We start from the raw sequence: 22,821 nt of genomic DNA, 5'->3' as shown, positions 1-22,821 counted from the left end.
TTCATGACTAATGGAGATGTGCACCTGCTAGAACTTATCAGAAATGTCACACTTTTCTCACATATCCACAAGATTATAGATTATCACATACTCACATATTTTTAGTTAAAAAACAACCACTACTGTCAAGAAAAAAGATGTATTTGCTATACAATTGAAAATTGTAACTGATAGAATCGGATGTACTGACCCATCCAGGAAGGATTGCATGTCCCACCCAGGAAATAATGAATTTGCCAATCCACGCCCCAGTAACCCTTTAAATCCCGATCTGCTATAACCCAGGAGTGGAATTCTTTTCTGGTTAGGAATTTCACCCCACCTGCACCCAGATGGAAATAAAGACCACATTCCCCACAGAACTGGGACTCTGTTTTCCTTTCTTTTCATGCCTCAGAATAACTTTCTTTCTTTCGGTCTTAAACCTCTCAGTAACTACTAGTCATAAATATATTAAGTATCAAAGGTGCCCATTCTGATACACTAACCTTAGTAATTCCTTATTTAAGTGTAACGTAACCACTTTTGTACCTTGTGCCAATAGGTACCCCCAAAATAGTTTTTATTACATGGCACCCAGATCTTTTCATATATCCCTGCTAAAACACAAGGAAATCTCGTTTGCTAAGATAAACCCCTTTTCTACCGCAGGTACAAGGCTTTAAGTCCCACTGGTCTAAAGTAACTTAAGATATTTAATATCTCCTAGAAAACCATAATAGCCAACTATACCTTTTTAGCCCTGCTAAATACATCACTTTAGCCATTTTTGTCACACCAACAATAGCCGATTGGCCTGTATCATCATCAAGGCCCTTAATATAATTTCTTTTTCCTTTTTTTTTTTTTTTTTTTTTTTTGACAGAGTCTCACTGTGTCACCCTTGGTAGAGTGTCGTGGTGTCACAGCTCACAGCAACCTCAAACTCTTGGGCTCAGGTGATTCTCTTGCCTCAGCCTCCCAAACAGGTGGGACTACAGGCACCTGCCAAAATGCCTGGCTATTTTTTTTTTTTTAAGAGGCAGGGTGGGGGTAGGGGTGGGGGTCTCACTCTGGCTCAGGCTGGTCTGGAACCTGTGAGCTCAAGGCAATCCACCCACCTCAGCCTCACAAAGTGCTAGGATTACAGGCATGAGCCACTGCACTCGGCCTCCCTTAATACAATTTCTAAAGCCATAAATGTTCTGAGCATTGAATTAAAACAAGTACAAGAAGCTATACTAAAAAATCAAGCAGCCGTTAATTGTTTGTTATTAAATCACAATCATAGTGATACAGGACAAGTGGAGTCCCAGTCAGCTTGTGGAGCTGGGGGGCGCGGACCAGCTGCCTCCGCCTTGGCGGTGTTGATGTGATGGCAGCCGCAGAGGAACCAGCAGGCTGGAGGGTAGGCAGGGGGGCCCTGCAGGAGACTCCAGTAGCCAGAGGGGCCAGACGACTGCTGGGGAGACACCAGCCCTTAGGCTGAACAGGGAACCCCCATTTTCAAGGCCTGGTCAATTTCACGTAAGTTTCCTAGGCCTGGTAATGAAACGGGGGATTGTAGCCATTCATTTGCAACCCAGACAGGACCCAGACATGTCCCAGATATGATGTCCCAGACACGCTAAATGTAACTACCAACCCCCACTAAATGTAATTACTGAGGGCCCCATGCGACTATATATACTCCTAGACAAAAAGCCCTGAGAGAGACAGACAGAGAGACAGTTAGGGAGAGAGAGCACTTTTCCTTCTGGTATTTTTGTATTCTTTTTTTTTTTTAAGAGATAAAGTCTCATTTTGTCACCCTTGGTAGAGTTCTCGGCTGTCACAGCTCACAGCAACCTCCAGCTCTTGGGCTTAGGCGATTCTCTTGCCTCAGCCTCCTGAGTAGGTGGGACTACAGGTGCCCACCAGAATGCCAGGTGATTTTTTTCTTGCAGTTTGGCTGGTGCAGGGCTCGAACCCACCATCCTCCATATATGGGACTGGCACCCTATTCACTGAGCCACAGGTGCTGCCTCTGTTTTTGTATTCTTTTTTGTTTCTTTCTGGGCTTTTTATCATTTCAGGCTTTTGTCCTCCATTTTAAAAGCAACCTGAAAATCCTTTGTTTCCTTTCTTAGTAAACCACACCCATCCCTATCTCCCAGAGTGCATCAGAACCTGCCCCAACCCCCGCCATTGAGATTGGCGGGACCCTATCAGCCTTAAATTCTAGTGTCAGCATAAGAGATAAACAACCCAAAGGCCACGTTTTGTTTCCCACGCCCCTCACCCCTTAACCACTGCATAAAAACCCCCCGTCTGGCAGCGAGCACAGGGCTCTTGGCCCCAGTTGCATCTGGGAACATTGGCAGCCCTGCCTGGAGCTTGAATAAACGCCCTGGTGTGATTTGCATCGGTGTCTGGCTCTCTCGTATGGTCACTGGGGATTCAATTCTCTGGTGTAACACTTTCTTTTTTTTTTTTTTTTTTTTTGAGACAGAGGCTCAAGCTGTCGCCTTGGGTATAGTGCCCTGGCATCACAGCTCACAGCAACCTCCAACTCCTGGGCTCAAGCAATTCTCCTGCCTCTGCCTCCCACATAACTAGGACTACAGGCACCCGCCACAATGCCAGGCTATTTTTTGGTTACAGCCCTCATTGTTTTTTGGCAGGCCTGGGCTGGATTCGAACCTGCCTTGGTGCTGAGCCTATTCTTTTCTATAAATAAATCCTGTCTTACCACTGATTCTTTAAATCACCGAGACCAAGAACCTACTGAAGACAAAATTTCGGTATCAATAGATGTAAAAATGTTAAAAAAATATATACTGCTTCATATTATCTAATGCATTAAAAAACAAGATAAATGCATAAAAGACATAGTCCAATGAATACAACAACGAACAATATTTTTCAGAATATCTACTACTTCCTATCTAAGGTATTGTCATAATTGCCCAACATTACGTAGTCTGAACCATAATAGTTATTCTTATATCTTATAAGCTTCTTAATATGTTAAAAAATAGAATGTATACCATTCATATGTACCCGCGGTCTCACAAATTAAAAAAAAAAATTAACAGCACACCCACATTCAGCTCCCATGTCAGTTTAACTAACCATAACAATTATTTCCATTTGAAATCAATTTCATAGACATGAAAATAAAATAAATAAAAGTAGAGAATGTGGTAGACATATACACCCTCACACAGCCTTTCTGAGCTATTTGTGAACTGATAATGCACTTTAAAACATAATAAGTCAGTCAAACAGGTCAAACCAGAAATAGGAAATAAAGATGATCTTGAAAAACACTGAGGAAGTAATGAGTCACTATAGGGCAAGTTACTAGTTAATGTTAATGTTTAATGATTTTTAAACAAGTTAATAGTTAATGTTTAATGATTTTTTATAACAATTTCTCCTGGTTAGTTTTTTAATTGTTATATTTATCATATGTTGTTAATCAAATGAGTGTAATACATTTTTAGTATACTTTTGAAATTATCCCCTGTATAAATTATTAAAATTTGTTATACAGATAAAACAACATTTAAAAGATTACTCTCGCAGTTCTCCAGAATTACTGGCCTTTCCGATAATAAAGTCTTTTCACAAATCAAGTTCCTAATCTCCATATTTAACTACAAAGACAGGCAACCCAGCCACTTTCTGTACCGCTACCGCACCCGGCCTTAAGTTTACACTTCACAGGAGAATGCAGGGACTAGGGGTCCCACGGACTACAACCCTTCCCAGGAACAAGCCCCACACAGCAAGTTGGATTTCTTCCCTAAAGACCTTCCATTGTCACCGGGTGCTGCAGGCACACAGAAGCTCAAAGAGAGTTCTGGGACATGGCCCAAGAAAACGCGCCAGGAAGGGGCCAGAGGAATAGAGTTCCAGTTACCCGCCCCATGTCACCTTTTGCCCACAGGAGTCTGAGGGCAAAAGGGTGCCAATGGCAAACCTCCTTATGAAGATTCTAAAACTGAAGTGAAATCGCTCAACCCGCCACATCCACTTTTGGCTCCAACCACGCCCCTCCCCCTCTCAGAACATCCAGTCTCATATACTAACCATTTCCTAGCTTCAGGGATGTCCCAGTGTCGTCCCTACTGATCTCCCAGTACCTGCAGGTCATAAGTGACAGAGGCGTCTGCAGAGACACCTGGATCGTCCTGAAGATGCAACAGTGAAGAGGGGACCCCAGATCAGTTCCCAGCCTAAGCGAGGAGAGCTGCTCAGGATTCCCAGAGCCGCCTCCTTTTTTTCTGGTTGTGCATCTAATTGGACAGTTCATATTGGAGCATCGCTGATTGGATACCTGGAGTTACCTCAGGCCCCACCTCTCTTACCTTGAGTGACAGGAATGCGGTCAGACCGGAGGCTGAAGGTGGCCAGAATGCTAACCGTTTTTTTCTTTTCTTTTGAGACAGAGCCTCAAGCTGTAGCCCTGGGTAGAGTGCTGTGACATCACAGCTCACAGCAATCTCCAACTCCTAGGCTCAAGTGATTCTCCTGCCTCTGCCTCCCAAGTCACTGGGTCTACTGGCGCCCGCCACAACATCAGCTATTTTTTGTTGCAGCCATCTTTGTTTGGTGGGCCGGGCTGGATTCAAACCTGCCAGCTCAGGTGTATGTGGATGGCGCCCTAGCCGCTTGAGCCACAGGTGCCGAGCCAGAATGCTAACAGTTTTTTGACTGCAGTTCTTTTTTTTTATCCCTCCCTCGCTCTCTTCCTCCCCTCCCCCCCTTTCTTCCTACCTTTTCTTTCTTTCTTCTTTTTTTGAGAGAGTGTGACTTTGTCACCCTCGGTAGAGTGCTATGGCATCATAGCTCACAGCAACTTTCAGCTCTTGGGCTTAAGCCATTCCCTTGCCTCAGTCTCCCGGGTAGCTGGGATAACAGGCGCCAGTCACAACGCCCAGCTATTTTTTTGTTGCAGTTTGGCCGGCGCCAGGTTCGAACCCGCGCCCTACTCACTGAGCCACAGGCGCCGCCCTCTTTTTTTTTTTTTTTTTTTTATTAAGAGCAAGAACCATGTCTTTATTTATCTTTATATTCCAGGGACACTGTGCTCGCTATAGAGTAGCTGTTTAACAAATTTCGACTAAAACTATTTACTGAGTGTTTACTCTGTGCTAGACTTGGGCACTTATTATTTCAATAGGAGTTAGAGTTTGTTTTTCTTGTAGTTGTTGTTGCAGTTGTCATTGTTGTGGTTGTGTAGCAGGCCCTGGCCAGGTTTGAACCTGCCAGCCTCAGTGCATGTGGCCAGGGCCCTAACCACTGTGCCACTGGCATCGGGCCTAGAGTTTGTTTTGAAGGGATTTTCAATATACATTATGCACATAAGTAACTTTGTAACCTAATAGATTAACCACATTGGGAGTCACAAGCAAAGGCCATGACAGTTTAGAGCAGGATGAAATTACCTCTAGTTTCCTGTGAGGGGGTTGGCATTGCAGGAGGCTTCATGCAGGAGGAATTCAAGCTCTCAACTAACTGTTTTTTGGCACAACATAGGGGTATATGGTGCATCTCCCAGATGGAGGGCTCAGCTACAACGTGGACTTTACCTAACAAACTGTGTAGCTCTTTTTACACAGAGCTTTGTGTTTTCTCTGAGTTACAGCTTTGCCTGAGGGGTCTTTGTATTTAATCCTGAAAATAAATTATCTCCATTTATCAATTGTAATTATTTACATATATGTATGTGTTTATATATACACACACAGTAAATACAGGGTTTCCACTCATAGAAACAACATATTAACAATTATATATGTATTTTTTATGGTGAAAAGTTATATACAGGGTGGACATAAAGTTTGTGTGCAATTTAAAATATTTTCCTATTTAAACTTAAAACTTTACTATTTAAATTTACTATTTTACTTTTAATTTTAATTTAAAATAGTTTATTATATAAATTGTACATGAACTTTAGGTCTACCCTATATTTAGAACTATCCAGCTGCACCTGATATAGATGATCTGAATTCTGTGGGCAGCATCCAAAGCATCATAATCAGGAGCCAGTGACACATACGCCTTCTTCTCTCCTTCAGACCTGGTAAGGGTGTTGACCTTGACCACAGCAATGTCACAGAACTGGTTTGAACTGGTGCTTGTTGGCTTTGACATCCACAGTGAACACAAATGTGGTGTTTTCTTCTCTCTTCTTCCTGGTGAACTCAGTGGTGAGGGAGAACTTGATGATGGCACAGTGGTCAAGCTTGTTTCTCCTGGGGGAGCTCTTCCTAGGATATTTGCGCTGCCTCCAGAGGAGCCACAGTGTCTTCAGCCACCAAAATGTAGGTGATGTACGAATATTTTTTTTGTGTGTCTATAGTTGCCTTTTGGCACTGCTTTTTGGCCTTCATTGCCTTTACTTTGGCTTTGGCTTTGGCTTTGGCTTTGGGAGGGGCAGGAGCTCTTCAGCACCATCTTGTGACAAGCAACAATTATTTTAAAGTTTTACTTTTTTCTTTTTTTTTGAATTTCATGGACTCTGGTATTTTGAGGTGGCAGCCTGAGGTTGGAAAATGCAGGCAGTCTTCAAAGGCAAGCTGTCAGTAGAAATAAAATGTGAGCTCTTGCTATCCTTTCAAATTTTCTAGTTAGACACATAAAAGAAAAGATAAAGATATAGGCTAAATTGATTATTATTGTTTATTTCACCTAATATATCCAAAAATATTATTGTTCTCATAATTGATCAATAAAAAGATCTTAGTGAATTACTTTGGTTATGTATCTATAAAATTTATTCTATGTGTTAAGTATAGAGCACAGTTCTATTCAGAACAGTAAGTGGCCGGTTGCTGCCACACTGAAGTGCAGCTATGAGGACTCTGAGTTTACTAACCTCAGAGCTGTGACTGGCCAGAATCACACTTCTTTTTTTTTTTTGTCAAAAGTAAGGAAACATTCTACTCTCGTATTTTTTTTTTTTTTTGAGACAGAGTCCCTCTCTTTCACCCTCTGTAGAGTGCTGTGGCATCACAGCTCACGGCAACCTGAAACTCTTGGGCTCAGCAATTTTCCTGCCTCAACCTTCCAAGTAGCTGGGACTACAGGCACCGACCACAATGCCCAGATATTTTTTTGTTGCAATGGTCATTGTTGTTTGGCAGGGCCGGGCTGGGGTTGAACCCGCCAGCTCCAGTGTATGTGGCTGGAGCCCCAGCCACTGAGCTACAGGCGCCAAGGTGGAGCATTCATTATCTCTCCTCAGGTCCAAGGGTGGGTGAGACGGTGCCCCAAGAGAGACCAGGGTGCTGCTTGCAAAACGTATCTACCTGTAGACACACACTTCCTGCACTGCTTTTGTCTTTACTTATAAGAACCAACTTAAGTTATTCTAGTGGTATTTTATTTTGGTTTTATTTTTGTTTTCATTTATTTAACAGAGTCTCACTCTGTTGTTCCTGGATGGTTTGCCATGGTGTCATAGCTCACAGCAACCTTAAACTCCTGGGTTAAAGGATCTTCTTCCATCACAGCTCTCTACTGAGGGGGACAAAGTGAGACTCTGTCTCTAAAAAAAAAGAAATGAATGAAAGAAAGAAAAACTATGTGTATATATATATATATCTTGCTGAATATTGCCTGAGCAACAGGTGATCTTCTGGGATATGATATGCTAATCACAATATAGCTGTATATGATGGAGACTGACAGCCTCTGATTACTTCTTTGTCCTCAAACCCTGCAGAATTGTGAGCCTAGATCTCTCCTCAGCCTGCTTAATAAACCTTGACCAGAAGAGATGTATATTAAAAAACAACAACAAAAAACATGTCCCTTGGCTAAACAGTGGCTATCCCAGCAAAGGGTGTGTTGCTTGGATGGCTCCAGAAGTAGCTGCCCATTTGTCAGGTGCACCAGAAATGCCTTGCTAGAGGACCCTGAGGGCTGAGCCTGCAAGGCAACTTTCCTACAGTGGTTGCACATGGCCTGCAGCTGAACAATGAAACCTCCACTCTGCCTCAGCAGCTCAGTCCCAATCTTTGGACTCTGTTCAAAGTCACTGGCTTGCTCACCCAAGGTCTCCCAAGGTAACTCAACTGAGTGCCCAAGTCTAAAAAACCTGGCAAGGAAGCCTTCACTGTCTGCACACTCTCACTACTGCTGTAGCTGCTGCTCACAGGCATCATGGCTGTGGCCTTAGACCAAACGCAAACATTTGCCCCTTCTCCACCGCTTTTGTCCTCCTCCTGTGGTCCCAAAGTCTCCTGCTGCTTTCCTGTGGCCCAAAGGTTTGTTTCTGGGCAAGGCCCACAATCTTGAGGTGCTTGGAGTCTTCTCTCCCCTATCTCACTGTGCCTGTACATGATTATGTATTAATAACCATGTTTTCCACTCTGAATGGATGGAGACTTATGTTTTTCTCACTGTCTCATACCGATACTTGCACAGGCATCACAGCTGGGCAAACAGAGAGTCACTGGACACAGACTGTTCCCTGTTTCCCGTCCTCCTTAGAGCATCAGTTCATCAGTCAACCAAGTCATATGAGAGTGAAGGCTGTGTACTTTCCAGCATAGGCAGTCTCAATTCTGAGCACTCTCCTCAGAGGAGAAGGAGACCAGAAAGTTCACTTACTGGGACATGGGCTGAGCCCCCTAATGTGTGAGGACTCTGAGCAGCAGATAAATATTTCACAGGAGGGAGAGATTGTGCAGCTGTTCTGAATCTGGAGATTCAATGCCCCTGACCCATCTCCTCAAGACTATTCTTAGTGGCTATTCTGGAAGTTGTATGGATGTAGGAGGTTAGGTGACAACCCAAGCTTCGGTGGGATTCAGGTAAAAGCTTGTCATGAGAGGCAGCAAGTCAATGCTCAGAATTGGGTCTAGTGTTTTTGTGGTCACTTGAGTTGCCTGGTTAGGTCCAAGTCCATATTCATTAGTGTGGAGGCTGAAGAGTCTGGATGCCTCCCATATTTCATAACTTATTCTCTTCAAAGGGTATTGTCTTAAATGGCTCTATCTCAACATCTTTGGAATATTATCAAAAGTTCGATTAGGGACCTAAGAAACTTTTCCTTGTGTCAGAATGCTCAATTTGTAGGCCTGACCACATACATATTTGGCAGAAAGATGAAATTGCATTCATATCAGAACAACATTTTCCAGAGGTTAAGGAAGTGGTTAGGACAAGTGTTGTGGTGGCACCCAGAGAACATCAACAGAGCAAACATCAGGCCTATTTACTGTTTTTCTGGCAATGAGTGTCCATTTCTGACCAACCAGCTTAGAAGCAGCATGGGGCCCTTGGGAAAATCTACCTCCAGTATTTTATCTGTCCATAAGTTGGGAGAGAGACCAGTCCTTATCAAGATGGGAGATTCTGCCAGGTGCCTAAATCCCATCTCAGGTTTCTTTATAGTTGGCTAATTTGTGAGATCAGACCGAAGGCAGATCTCTTCTTGAATATGTGGACAGGCATGAGCTTGCTAGTATGATGTGAGGGAGATAACTTTCAAATAAAATATGTTAGGAACCCCTGATGATGAATAGCAGAAACACAAACAGATTTTAAAACATCATGCAAGACCTCTGAAATCACTTTAGAGTAAAAAAAGTACAAATTATCATTTCTCACATAAAGAAGCATACAATCTTAATGGTGTTTAGAAGAAAGAAATTAGAAACTAGATGTGTTTTCTGAGGCCATCAGATTGAAGGATTGAATGCTCCCTAATTCTGTCTCTTTTCATGGTCAGTAGTTTGATCATGCTCATACAGAGGATAAATGGCCAATGAACTCTTTTTCTTTTATAGAAAGAGTCACACTTTTATCGCCCTCGGTAGAGTGCCATGGTGTCACACAGCTCACAGCAACCTTCAACTCCTGGGCTTAGGCGATTCTCTTGCCTCAGCCTCCCAAGTAGCTGGGAGTACAGGCACCAGCCACAACACCCGGCTATTTTTTTGTTGCAATTTGGCCGGAGCTGGGTTTGAACCCGCCATCCTTGGTATATGGAGCGGACGCCCTACTCACGGAGGCACAAGCATCGCCCCCAATGAACTCTTGAAGAAAAATTAAAGAATATATATCAAGACTTGAAAGTTGCTTGTTCTTGTATGTAAAATTCTACCTCCTAAAAGGAATAGTATAAGAACACTTAAAACAAAATGTCCACACTGTTATAGTTTGGTGCAGATGTGAATACTCGTGAAGGAGGAGGAGGGAGAGGAAATGGAGGATAAGGAGGAGGAGGAGGTGGAGGGGAGGAGGTGGAGGAGGACAACAATGATTATGAAGAGGAGAGAAGAAGATACATGTACATGTATGTGAGCAATCTTTCCGGTCTTCCTGTGTGTGTATTTTGAAACAGTCTCACTCTGTCATCCTGGGTAGACTTCTGTGCCATCAGAGCTCAAGCAACTACAAACTCTTGGCTTCCAGCAAGCCTCATGCCTGAGCCTCCAGAGTAGCGTGGAGTACAGGTACCCACCAGAACACCCAGCTAATTTACTTTTAGTAAAGATGAGGTTTCACTCTTTCTCAGGCTGGTTTCAAACTCCTGCTTGAGCTACAGGTGACAAGCCAGAAACAGTTTTTATTTAGGTTAGATGAGTAGTAGAAAGGAAACATCACCACATGTACTTACAAAAGACAAACCCAGCAGAACCACACACACTCTGAATCTGGATGTGTAAGACAGGGGACTTTTCACTTGAGCTTCTACAAGAAATTGGGAGGTGAAGACCCAGATATCTTCTGTCCCTGTATGCAATGCTGCAATGACCTGCACCCTTTTCAACAGACCTGCTTTACAGAAAAAGGCCCAGATAAACACAATCGATCATATGAAGGAAACGGTAAGACACTATTATTATTCCAGTAAGAATCATCCAAAGGCAAGGTGAAGCCTTGGACTCTTCATGGAGGATACAAGAAGGGTGGGAGTCAGGGACATTCAATGTGTCTTTGGTAGAGTTTCATTCATCAAGGGGCTTTGAGAAATGGAGCAGTAATCCCCTGCATGAGTATTCTTCCTGTTTATTTTGATATAGCTGAACAGTTTCAATTGAGAAAATAACCCACAAATATGCCCCCAAAATAAGACCATGGGCTCTGCGATTCATGACTGGGGAGTCTTCTAATCTTGCTTTTGAGGATCAGGGCTCAATGCACATGAAAAATGAAATTAAATAGAAAAAAAAATAAGGTCAGAACCAAAAATAGCACCGCTAGATCGATAAGGTTTGATTCTTCCAGGTGAGAGGGGACAGGGGGCAGGGGAAGGATTTTCCTTGGCAAGGACACTGTAGATTTTTGGCAGCCAGGACTTTTCAGGTTGTAGACTCTAAAAAAAGAAGAATTGACATTTGACAATTGCAGCTCCTGATTATCCAGAGTAGACTAGGGTTTCTATGGTGTTCACTTAGAGGCACTCACTCACTCATTTTATATACAGAATCCATTTTCAGCTCAGATGGCAGAATTCCAGAAAAAGGAAAATTATTTCCATGGGCAGCTTCCAAGATAAAGCAGCAGGTAGAATTTTGATTTTTTGCCCTCCAAAGAGACAAACATATAACATATACAGGGCTTTGGCAGAGAATGCGTTTCCCAGTGGTGAGAGGATTTTAGCATCCTGCACTCAGAGAACATGGTGGGGGGAAAAGACGGGGTGGCGAGGAGGGGATCAGCCTTGCAGAGAATGTCGGCATCAGAAAGTAGAAGATACAACTGAGATTCACCTAAAGGTGCATCAGAAGTTTCCAGAATGAGCAACTGAGCAACCTTGGAAACAGTTCTGGTGAGCCCTCACTCACACGATTCTGCACAGAAGAGTACTGTCCACAAGATGAGCACAGCTTGACTTTGGAAAAGAAACCAAAAGTCTCTGATATTGTACACAGAGGTGACATGGAGAAGACCTGTGCTGCCTGTGGTACAGGTCCCCTATGGCCCACACTGGGTACAGCACATGGTCCAGATTGTAGTTCCAAACAACTCAGATTTTAGTTCCAAATGACCCAGACTGCAGTTCCCAAAAGATTACCTGCTGTGCTGTCAAAAAAGATGGTGACCTCCCTCAATGCTATGTCTGAGGCCATTAATCAAAACATAGCCTTGTTGTGGTCACAGCAGACACATTTTCTCCTAATCTGGGAGCAGTGCTCTGAGCTCACTTGGCTGCAGGAGCCTGTGAAGACAGCAGAGCAGACCTATGCCATGGCCACCTAGCTGGCCTCTGTCTTCTATGCTGAGAGCTGTTCCCCTATACTGCTTAATCCTAGGGATCCAGCCCTGTGTGGAGAAACACACAACTCCTCCTAGGAAGGACATGGGCACCCCATCCCTGGATGGGAAGTCACAGCCTATTAGTAAATCAGATGAGACTTGAGCTGAAGGATCCCTGACCTTATTCAGCAGAGGATGGAGCTCTGGGTGTAAGGACAAAGACCTGACATTTCTCATACTATTTCAGATGACAAACTTCACAATTTTGGACACACACTTAAAAAATGACAGGTAAAGATCTTAAAAAATAATTGAACAAAATAATCAGAAAGTTGAACTGAGTTTTCTTGAGGGCTATAACTGACAAATTTTATATTCCTGTGACACAGTTGATGTTTTATGATAGTCATAAAATTAAGGGTTTCATTATTCATTTGCTTCTGGATATTCTAAGAAGCAGCAAAGTGAATATATGTTGTTATCCTCATTCTTTAATTCAGAAAAATGGAGCTCTTCAGTCTTCCAGTATAAGTACATGGAGGACTGTTATCCACTAATATTTGATAACACTTTCTAGGGAGAAATGTTTACATTTCTTCTGTCTTAAGGAACCATGACAGGCTAGGCACCTGTAGCTCAAGTTGCTAAGGCATCAGCCACATACACCAGGGCTGGAGGGTTCGAATCCAGCCCAGGCCTCCCAAACAACGATAACTATAACCAAAAAATAGCCGGGCGGGCGGTGCCTGTGGCTCAGTCGGTAAGGCGCCGGCCCCATATACCGAGGGTGGCGGGTTCAAACCCGGCCCCGGCCAAACTGCAACCAAAAAATAGCCGGGCGTTGTGGCGGGCACCTGTAGTCCCAGCTACTCGGGAGGCTGAGGCAAGAGAATCGCTTAAGCCCAGGAGTTGGAGGTTGCTGTGAGCTGTGTGAAGCCACGGCACTCTACTGAGGGCCATAAAGTGAGACTCTGTCTCTACAAAAAAAAAAAAAAATAGCCGGGCGTAGGGTGGCACCTGAGGCTCAAAGGAGTAGGGTGCCGGCCCCATATGCCCGATGTGGCGAGTTTGAATCCACCCTGGGACAACTACAATCAAAAAATAGCCAGGCAGTCTGGTGGGCACCTGTAGTTCCAGCTACTCCAGAGGCTTAGGCAAGAGAATCACCTAAGAGCTGGAAGTTGCTGTGAGCTGTGATGCCATAGCACTCTACAGAGAGCAACAAAGTGAGACCCTGTCTCTAAAAATAAAAATAAAAAAGAAACCATGATGAAATCATGTAATTATTGTCATTTACTTTACATTTTCTTTGTATAAAATCTTATACAAGGTATGAGATTCTTGATAATATGTATTCCCACTATACTTTTAATATTGGTCACTAAGACAAAGAAAAAATTATTCTCGGGCAGTGTCTGTGGCTCAAAGGGGTAGGGCACTGGTCCCATATGCCAGAGATGGTGGGTTCAAACCCAGCCCCGGCCAAAAAGAAAAAAAAAAAAAAAACAGAAAAAATTATTCTGGTAATTATTATTTTGCCAATTTTAAACTTTCTTACATTTATTTTGATTGATCTTATTTTATTGTAGGACATTAAATCTAATGTAGGTTTTGCCATTAGTGTGACATTTGTTGCATATATACTTTTGAGATAAAATGTCACACTGTCACCATGGCTAGAGTGCCATAGCACCATCATACCACATAGCAATCTCAGTTGAGCTAGAGCAATCCTCTTGCCTCAGCCTCCTGAGCAGCTGAGAGACTACAGGGGTGCACCACCAGCCTTGGGTAGTTTTTCTATTTTAATAGAAACATGGTCTTCTTTTTTTTTTTGAGAGTCTCACTGTGTCACCCTCAGTAGAGTACCATGCTGTCACAGCTCACAGCAACCTCAACTTCTTGGGCTTAAATGATTCTTTTACCTCAGCTCCCAGAGTAGGTGGAACTACAGGTGCCCACCACAACACCCAACTATTTCTTTGTTGTAGTTGTTGTTTTTTGGCAGGCCTGGGCTGGCTTTGAACCTGCCAGCTCGGTATATGTGGCCAGCACCCTAACCAATGAGCTGTAGGCACCAAGCCAGGGTCTCATTCTTCATCTGGCTGGTCTGAAACTCCTGAGCTCAAGCAATTCTCCTGCCTCTGCCTCCCAGAGTACTACAATTACAAGTGAGAGCCTCCATGCCTGGCCACATTTGTTGTATTTTACTTATTTTTATTGGCATTTTACACTGGGATCATCCAATATTTATAAGTGTACTTAAATTTATGTAGGAAAAGTAATAGTACCTGACTTTCTTTTGTATTTTGCCAAATAATTTCTACATTACAGAGCATGAGATAAACATTTGTGGTTTTGAGTATTTTAAATTTTAGGTAATTGTGCATTTTATACAATAAAATTTGTTGTAACTGCATGTGTGGTTTACAGGTTTGATTTCTCTTCCCAAACCCACAGCTCTCAATGTAGTTGTAAGATAGTATTTTAACATTAAAATTTTACTGATTTACTAATTTCTCAGTAAATGAGAAAAATTTAATGATGACAAAGTAGAAGTCAGTTTAAAATCAGAACATGTCCCCAAATACAAGTGCCTACATGTGAGCTAAAATTTTTAATTTATATATTACAGTTGTGTTGGGACATTAAGTTAAAAGTAAGAATTATTGAGCTTGGAGGATGCTGTGAGCTGTGTGAGGCCACGGCACTCTACCAAGGGCCATAAAGTGAGACTGTCTCTACAAAAAAAAAAAAAAAAAAAAAGAATCGTTGAGCTACAATAGAGAACAGGCCTGAGAATTGATGAAATAGGCCTCAGTACAGATTGGAAATGGATATAAATAGATATCAATTAACTATAGCTTGGAAAAGTCAACAAAAGAACAATAGAGAATGATATAATTTATTCTTACAAAAATGTGTATATTTATAGGCCAAGAGCAGTGGATCATGCCTGTAATTGCAGCACTCTGGGAGGCCAAGGTGGGTGGATTGCCTGAGCTCACAGGTTCAAGACCAGCCTGAGCAAGAAGGCTCCATCTCTAAAAATAGCCAGGGGTTGTGGTGTGTGCCTGTTGTCCCAGTTACTCAGGAGGATGAGACAAGAGAATAGATTGAGCCCAAGGGTTAGAGGTTACTATGAGCTATGACACCACGGCACTCTACCAAGGGCAAAAAAATGGCACTCTGTCTCAAAGAACAAAAAAAAAAAACATATATGTATATTAATAAATTCATAGGAAGTATCCAGAAGAATAAAAACTGTTAATAGTTTCTTCTAAGAATCAAGTGACATTGGAGGAAAAGGAAGATTTTCTCATGAATTTTCTCCTCCTAGCACTTGGAAGGATATGTATGTATGTATATATGTAACTGAAAATTTTCATGGTATGAGTGTTGTTGTCACTGTTGTTTAGCAGGCCCAGGCTGGATGCGAACCCATCAGCCCCAGTACATGTGGCCAAAGCCCTAACCACTCAACTACTAGTGCTGAGCCAGAGTTCACATTTGTGAAAGAAAAAAAATGTTGTTCGTCAAGTGTGGCAGTAGTTACGCATACATGTTTTGTCATATTATCTTAGGAACAAAAATTCAAGAGGTGTGAGGAGTAAATTAAAAGCACTGAGGAAGGAGTGAAAAATGTCAAGCAGTTGACAAAGAGAGGCTGGTGTTTTAAAGGATAAAGTTGGCTACTTTTTTTCTTCACTTTAGATTCAGAGGAGTAATTGATGACATTGAGTAGTGATAAGAACTCAACAATCTTGATCTCAACACCCATAACTAATGAAACACAGCATAAGGCAGGCAGAAAAAAACAAAGTGGCAGGTTCATTTTAAGTCCACAGTGGCAGATGTGTAGGATAATATTTGGAAATAAACATATCCTACATCAAGCACACAAAATGAACTCAGTGTGAGTTTAAAATGACTTGCTATCTTCCAGAGGCTTAAGGGACCTGGGCCCCCTGGGACACCCACAGGGTTGGCTTGCCTAGAGTTAAAAATTCCATAAACCCATTCTCTGAAGCTGTGCACCCCGTGAAGCCTGAGATCAAAGGGCATGCTGTCCTTCCTCAGAGATACGGGCCCGAGAGTTGACATATGTTAACAACATATTGTCAGAGGTCTATAGGTGCTCTGCCCTGAGGAAAAGACACAGTCATTACTTCATACTGAGTAAACTGAGTGAACGCTTGAAGATATTCTTCCATTAACTCTGTTCCCCTGTGGCTACTTTCTTCTTTATGAATTTGTTTAGACACCTGCCCAGAGATTAGTCAGTGTCTAGAAGAAGATGTTTACTGCAAAAGTGATTGTGTTGATGTGGTAACAGAATATTTCCTTTCAAGTTGAATTCAGATAAGTAAAATGAGGTAATGGTGAAACTAACAGATAATAGATTAAGTGTATATGTGACTATACACATATATATGTATAAAATCAAACCCCTAAAGAACTTTAGACTTTACATGTATAAAATCAAACCCCTAAAGAACTTCTCTATAAGCCATCTCATCCCGTGTAGTCTGTTTCTTGACTTAATAATTACAGGAGCGAGTTTACACCCACGGCAAAGCTGCTGTTCATTTGCGTCTCCAGTCACACAACATATTGGCATAGTCGGCAGAATCAGGGGATCACAAAGGAGCAGAAAGACTTTCTGGACGCCGGGCTGGAAGATGGCCACCTCTGCCAGGATGCCTTGGAGAGATCTTCACTGAAACCATTTGAGGTAAGCTGGAGAACCCTGTAACTGGGACAGTGCAATTGCCACGCAGAGTACATGGGACGTCTGTAGCATAGCAAGAAACATGGAAGGAAATAATGAGTCTTCAGCTCTCTTCCTCTTTGGAGGACCAGTATATTGCCATTTTAAAAACTCTGATTTCTACCACTAAAATTCCAATAAAAACCAGTAACCCGAAGGAACTTTTTCGTGTGGTTGTTAAGCATTGCTGCTGGTTTACACCTGACTGGAAAGTCCAGCTTAATTTGAAAGTCTGGAAGAAAGTGGGTTGGGCTCTGCATCCTGCCCACCAAAAAGGCAATTTTATAAGTAGGGAAATATAGGCAACATATCAACTTGTTCATATCGCGTTGGAACTGCTTCAGACATGTTCTGAGCAAACCTCTGAGACTGAGGATATTGGCACTGACAAGTTGCCACCCCACCTCCTTTGCCCAAGCTGGGTCAGTTAGATCAGCCAGAGCAGGCTGCAGAAAGTCTCAGAGAATCAGAACATGAATATGATATGCCACATTCCCATTCTGAACCCAAGCTTAATAAGCCTACAAAGAAATATGTGGGTAACTTAATTAGTCTATAGAGTGATGCGAAGAGCTGTCCGGAATTAGTGGAAATGGCTGATAAATCAGCTCAAAAGAGTCTGAATTTGAAATCTTAAAAAAGTTAGGGTGCTCGCTTTGGCAGCACATATACTAAAATTGAAATGACACAGAGAAGATTAGCATGGCCCCTGTGCAAGGATGACACACAAATTTGTGAAGCGTTCCATATTTAAAAAAAAAAAAAGTTATGGCTGAACATTTTCAAACAATAAATCAAAGAATTGCCTTCTTAGAAAAGAAGGGAGCTGACATACTCTCCTCTAGAGCAAGCTCTAAATCAGGTTCTTGTAAAGATGTGCTTCCACCTTACAAGCCTCTAACTCCTTCTGCACCAGCAGGTCCTATGGTCTGGAGGGAAGGCCCCTTACATCATAATGCTCCACCAGGAATCTATCCTGTGTGGCCTAATCCCTCAGATACTCGCTTCACTACACAGTATCACTTTCCTTTAGATGTTTCTGAATTGGCTATATCTAATGAGAACTCAATTCAAATTTCAGAATTGGGTAATAACAAAGAGCCTGTTATACAAGCATATCCTGTTTTCAGAGAAATTTGAGAGAATGGTGAATCAGGAGCTGCTCAACATGCTCCTATAGAAGTAAATTTTTTTTTTTTTGTAGAGACAGAGTCTCACTTTTATGGCCCTCGGTAGAGTGCCATGGCATCACACAGCTCACAGCAACCTCCAACTCCTGGGCTTAAGTGATTCTCTTGCCTCAGCCTCCCAAGTAGCTCAGACTACAGGCACCTGCCACAATGCCCAGCTATTTTTTGGTTGCAGTTCAGCCGGGGCCGGGTTTGAACCCGCCACTCTCGGTATATGGGGCCGGTGCCTTACTGACTGAGCCACAGGCACTGCCCAGAAGTAAAATTTTTAAGAACAATGAAAATTGCCGTTTATGCTTACGGACCTACTTCTCCTTTTGTGATTGGCATTTTAAATTCACATTGCACAAATCATATTTTTATTACTGCTGACTGGGAAACTTTAGCTCGTACTATCTTGAGCCCTGGTCAAGTTTTACAATTCAAGGGTTGGTGGCTGGAAGAGGCAACTTTGCAAAACCGAGCTCAGGGAACTTCAGTTAACTCTTTAATGGGTACTGGCCCTGCGGCTGACATTCACCAACAGCTGCAATTAACACAAGACTTATTAATGCAGGTTAAAGATGTCTGTATTAGAGCTTGGCAAAGACTAGAGGAAAAAGATGGGGTTAAACAGTTTTTTACAAGAATCATGCAAGCAAACAATGAACCATATTCTGAATTTGTAGCTAGACTTCAGACAGCTATTGAAAGGTCTGTTCCTGGAAAACAGGCCAGACAGATGCTTTTATTACAATTAGCGTTGGAGAACGCCAATTCAGATTGTAAGTTGGCCCTGACACCTGTCAGAAATCAGGACAATGTTTCCAATGAACAATATCTCCGCACTTGTAGGGATATTGACTCTGGAACATTTCAGGCAAAGCTTAATGCTGCAGCCCTGGCGGACACACTTAATGGGACTCAAATGAAGGCAAAATGTTTTAATTGTGGAAAAATGGGGCATCTGAGTTCTGAATGTCACAAAGCTAAAAATGAAAGTGGTCCAGCTACTGTAATTCACGATATTAAGCTACAAGCACCTGGCCTATGCCACGGCTGCGGAAAAGGCAAACATTGGACTAATGAGTGTAGATCTGTTAAGGATAAAGATGGCAAACTCTTGCCACCCAAGGTAGAATTTCTTCTATCACAGGATCCAAAAAACGGGGTGCAGGGCCCAGCTTGGGGCTGGATAATGAACAATACGAGCACTCAAGGTAAGCTTCCAGTGGACAATGGGGTAACACATGCACAGGCGAATCAGAGCAACTAATTGAAATAGAGCCTGTGAAATTACATGTTCAGGATCTCTTTCATGCAACTCAAGGAAGTTCAGCTTTTGACATACCAATACTATCTGAGGAAGAAATCTTTGCTGCACAAAAGCCTAGGAAACTTCAGACTAAAATTTATGGCCATATTCCACCAGACTATGTGGGGCTTATTTTAGTTAGAAGCAGTTTAACAATGGAAGGTTTAAACATACATCCTGGAGTTATTAATTCTGATTTTCAAGGGGAAATTATGCTTATGGCTTCTTCTACCCAGAATATAAAATTAAAATCTGGTCAAAGAATCGCAAAAATTTTAATAATGCCTTATCATAAAGGACAGGCCACTCTCGTAAAGCAGAAGGGTGGCTTTGGCTCACTGGAAAACAGGTTTTCTGGCATACTTTCCTTAATGACTCCAGACCTCAATGTACAGTAACTTTTGCTGATAAAATGGCAATTACTGGACTAGCAGATTTAGGAGCTGATGTTTTGATAATTGCTACTTTCATGTGCCCTAGGGGCTGGCCAAAAAAGAAAATTGAGGCTATATTTGTTGGTATGGGAACCTTAACTGATATTGAACAAAGTGTTAATACTTTAGACTGCTCTGGCCCCGAGGGTCAGAAAGCTCAACTACGCCCCTATGTGGCTCCTATTGCATTATATGGGGCAGAGATCTTTTACAACAGTGGGTAGCCATGATTACTATTCCAACTATTTCCAAACCAGCCAAGACTATAATGATGAATATGGGGTATAATCTCATTGACCCCACTCCTACTTTAAAACCTGAAATTGTAAGAATAGGAAATGACAAAACTGGACTAGGCTTGCCTGCTCTTCATGAGGGTTTTATATAGAGGCTCCTGTTCAGCTCTTGGCTCTGCCATTAAAATGGTTAACAGATAAACTGATATGGGTTGAACAGTGGCTGCTCCCTTATGAAAAATTAGAAGTGCTTAATAATATTGTTCAGAAACAGTTAAAAGCAGGCCATATTACACACAGTAACAGCTGCTGGAACAAACCAGTATTCTTAATAAAAAAGAAATCTGGAAAATGGAGAATGGTGACTGATTTAAGACGAAGTAATGCAGTTATTTCTCCGATGGGAACCTTACAATCAGGTATACCTAACCCATCTCTAATTCCTAAAACTTATTTTATAATCATAATTGATTTAAAGGACTGTTTCTTTACCATTCCTCTTCATCCTGAGGATGCTGAGAAATTTGCTTTTACTATTCCTGCTTTGAACTCAGAAAAACCTGCAAGATGCTTCCATTGGGGGATCCTTCCTCAAGGCATGTTGAATAAGCCCCACCTTGGGTCAACTTTTTGTAAATCAGATTTTAGAAATAGTAAGAACACTTTTCCCAGAGGGTACATGCTTACATTATATGGATGACATCTTAATAGCACACCCTGATAAGGAAAAGCTACAACAGATGTTTAAAGCTATAAAAGAAAATTGCTAGCAGTTTGGGCTTGTAATTTCTGAGGACAAAACACAGTAGACAGATTCTTGGGAGTATTTAGGATATAAAATAACTAGGCAAAAAATAATTCCACAAAAAGTAACTATTAAAAGAGATACTTTAAAAACTCTGAATGATTTTCAAAAACTATCAGGAGATATAAATTGGATTAGACCTAGTTTGGGAATTCCCACGTATGCTCTAAAAAATTTGTTTGCCACTTTATAAGGGCCAACTGATTTAAAAAGCCCTAGAGTATTAACTGCTGAGGCAGAAAAAGAATTACAGTGGATAGAACAACATATCCAGCAATCTCAAATAGATAGAATTGATGAATTTGGTCATTTTTATTTATATGTGTTTCCTTCCAGTCATTCCCCAACTGGACTTTTAACACAGGAAAATAATTTCATAGAATGGTGTTTTCTACCTAATAAGACAGTTAAGAAAATGGAAATATATATATATATATTTAGAGCATTATATATATATATATAATGGCCGCAATAATTTTAAAAGGACGTCAAAGATTTAGACAATTAATTGGTAAAGACCCTGAAAAAATACTTGTGCCTCTTACTAATTCTCAAATTAATAATTTATTTATCTTCAACACTGAATGGCAATTGCTCTTTCTGATTACTTAGGACTTATAGACAACCATTATACTAAAGATAAAAGAACTAACTGGATATTACCAAAAATTATTAAAGAACATATTTTAGATAATGCTCTCACTTTTTATACAGATGCTAACAAGATAAGAATTGCAGAATATGTAGAAGAAATACAAACGGTCAGTCTCCTTATCAATTTGTCCAGAAAGCTGAGTTATTTGCTATAGTAATGCTATTAAGTAATTATCCAGGTAAAGGGATAAATTACTGATTCAATATTTAGTACAATTGTAGTACAACATATTGAGATTGTTACTTTAACTGAAAATAATTCAGAATTAAATTTGTTGTTTCAAAAACTACAAAATTTAGTAAGAGCCCGAGTGAAAGGTATTTATATTACACATATTAGAGCCCACACAAGATTACCCGGACCTTTATCAGAAGGTAATCATATGGTAGATCAATTAATAGGGTCAGTACTTACTGCCCAACAAGAACATAATATTCATCATTCTAATGCAAGGTCATTAAAACAGAGACATGGCATCACTTGGCACTCTGCCAGAGCCATAGTCCACTCTTGCCCCACTTGCCAACCTTTAGTAACACCTCCTTTACCCAAGGGAGTTAATTGTAGAGAATTGAAATCTAATCAACTATGGCAAATGGATGTGACTCAATTTCCAGAATTTGGAAAAACAAAATATATACATCATACTGTGGATACTTATTCTCATTTTTCATGGGCAACAGCATTATCATCTGAAAAAGCAGATGCTATCATTATGCATGTGTTAGAATGATTTGCTATTATGGGTAAACCTGAAACTATAAAAACAGATAATGGATCAGCATATATTTCAAATAAATGCAAAGAATTTTTTAATCTCCATCAAATAAATCATCTAACAGGTATTCCTCAGAATAGCCAGGGTCAGGCTATAAACGAAAGACAAAATAGAACATTAAAAGATATGCTGACAAGACAGAAAGGGGAGGGACAGTATACCTCCCCAAGAAACAGATTATTTTTAGCTCTATTTACTTTAAATTTCTTAATTTTGAATGATGAAAATGAAACACCAGCATCTAAGAACTGAAGTGTGGTCACACCACCATTTACTGACCAACCAGTATATTACAAGGACAATATAAATAATCAGTGGATCCCTGCCACTGTGGTAAAATGGGGAAGGGGATTTGCTATATTTCCACAAGAGACCGTAACTTTTGGGTTCCAGATAAAAATATTAAACTCAGAAGTGTTACCCATGAAGAAACAATGGCAGAGAAACCTGATGGAATTTTGAGTGAACAAAT

General features: G+C 41.4%; 1 protein-coding gene and 1 non-coding gene across 12 annotated transcripts in view; one reads left to right on the top strand and one right to left on the bottom strand.

The window, feature by feature from the left end:
* Positions 1 to 4,682, bottom strand: part of LOC128572667 (uncharacterized) — a 52,970-nt gene extending 48,288 nt beyond the window's left edge. For 10 of the 11 annotated variants that reach the window (XR_008376224.1, XR_008376221.1, XR_008376223.1 and 7 more), the window contains exon 1: positions 4,057 to 4,682. Coding sequence is in view for 1 of the 11 variants with exons in the window: in XM_053572694.1 (XP_053428669.1) it covers positions 4,057 to 4,279 (223 nt within the window). In the remaining 10 variants the exon portion in view is untranslated. Of the gene's footprint in view, positions 1 to 4,052 lie in introns of all 11 variants that reach the window. The other variant, XR_008376222.1, reaches the window with a different exon arrangement.
* Positions 4,683 to 17,604: 12,922 nt separating this feature from the next.
* LOC128573153 (U6 spliceosomal RNA) lies at positions 17,605 to 17,711 on the top strand. Its single transcript, XR_008376323.1, has one exon. It is a non-coding gene; the product is annotated as a U6 spliceosomal RNA (small nuclear RNA).
* Positions 17,712 to 22,821: the final 5,110 nt, after the last annotated feature.

Source organism: Nycticebus coucang, chromosome 20, assembly GCF_027406575.1.
Source record: "Nycticebus coucang isolate mNycCou1 chromosome 20, mNycCou1.pri, whole genome shotgun sequence".
In the NCBI taxonomy this organism is placed as follows: Eukaryota; Metazoa; Chordata; class Mammalia; order Primates; family Lorisidae; genus Nycticebus; species Nycticebus coucang.
The sequence above is the reverse complement of the archived record's forward strand: the minus strand, read 5'-3'. Positions and strand labels throughout refer to the sequence as shown.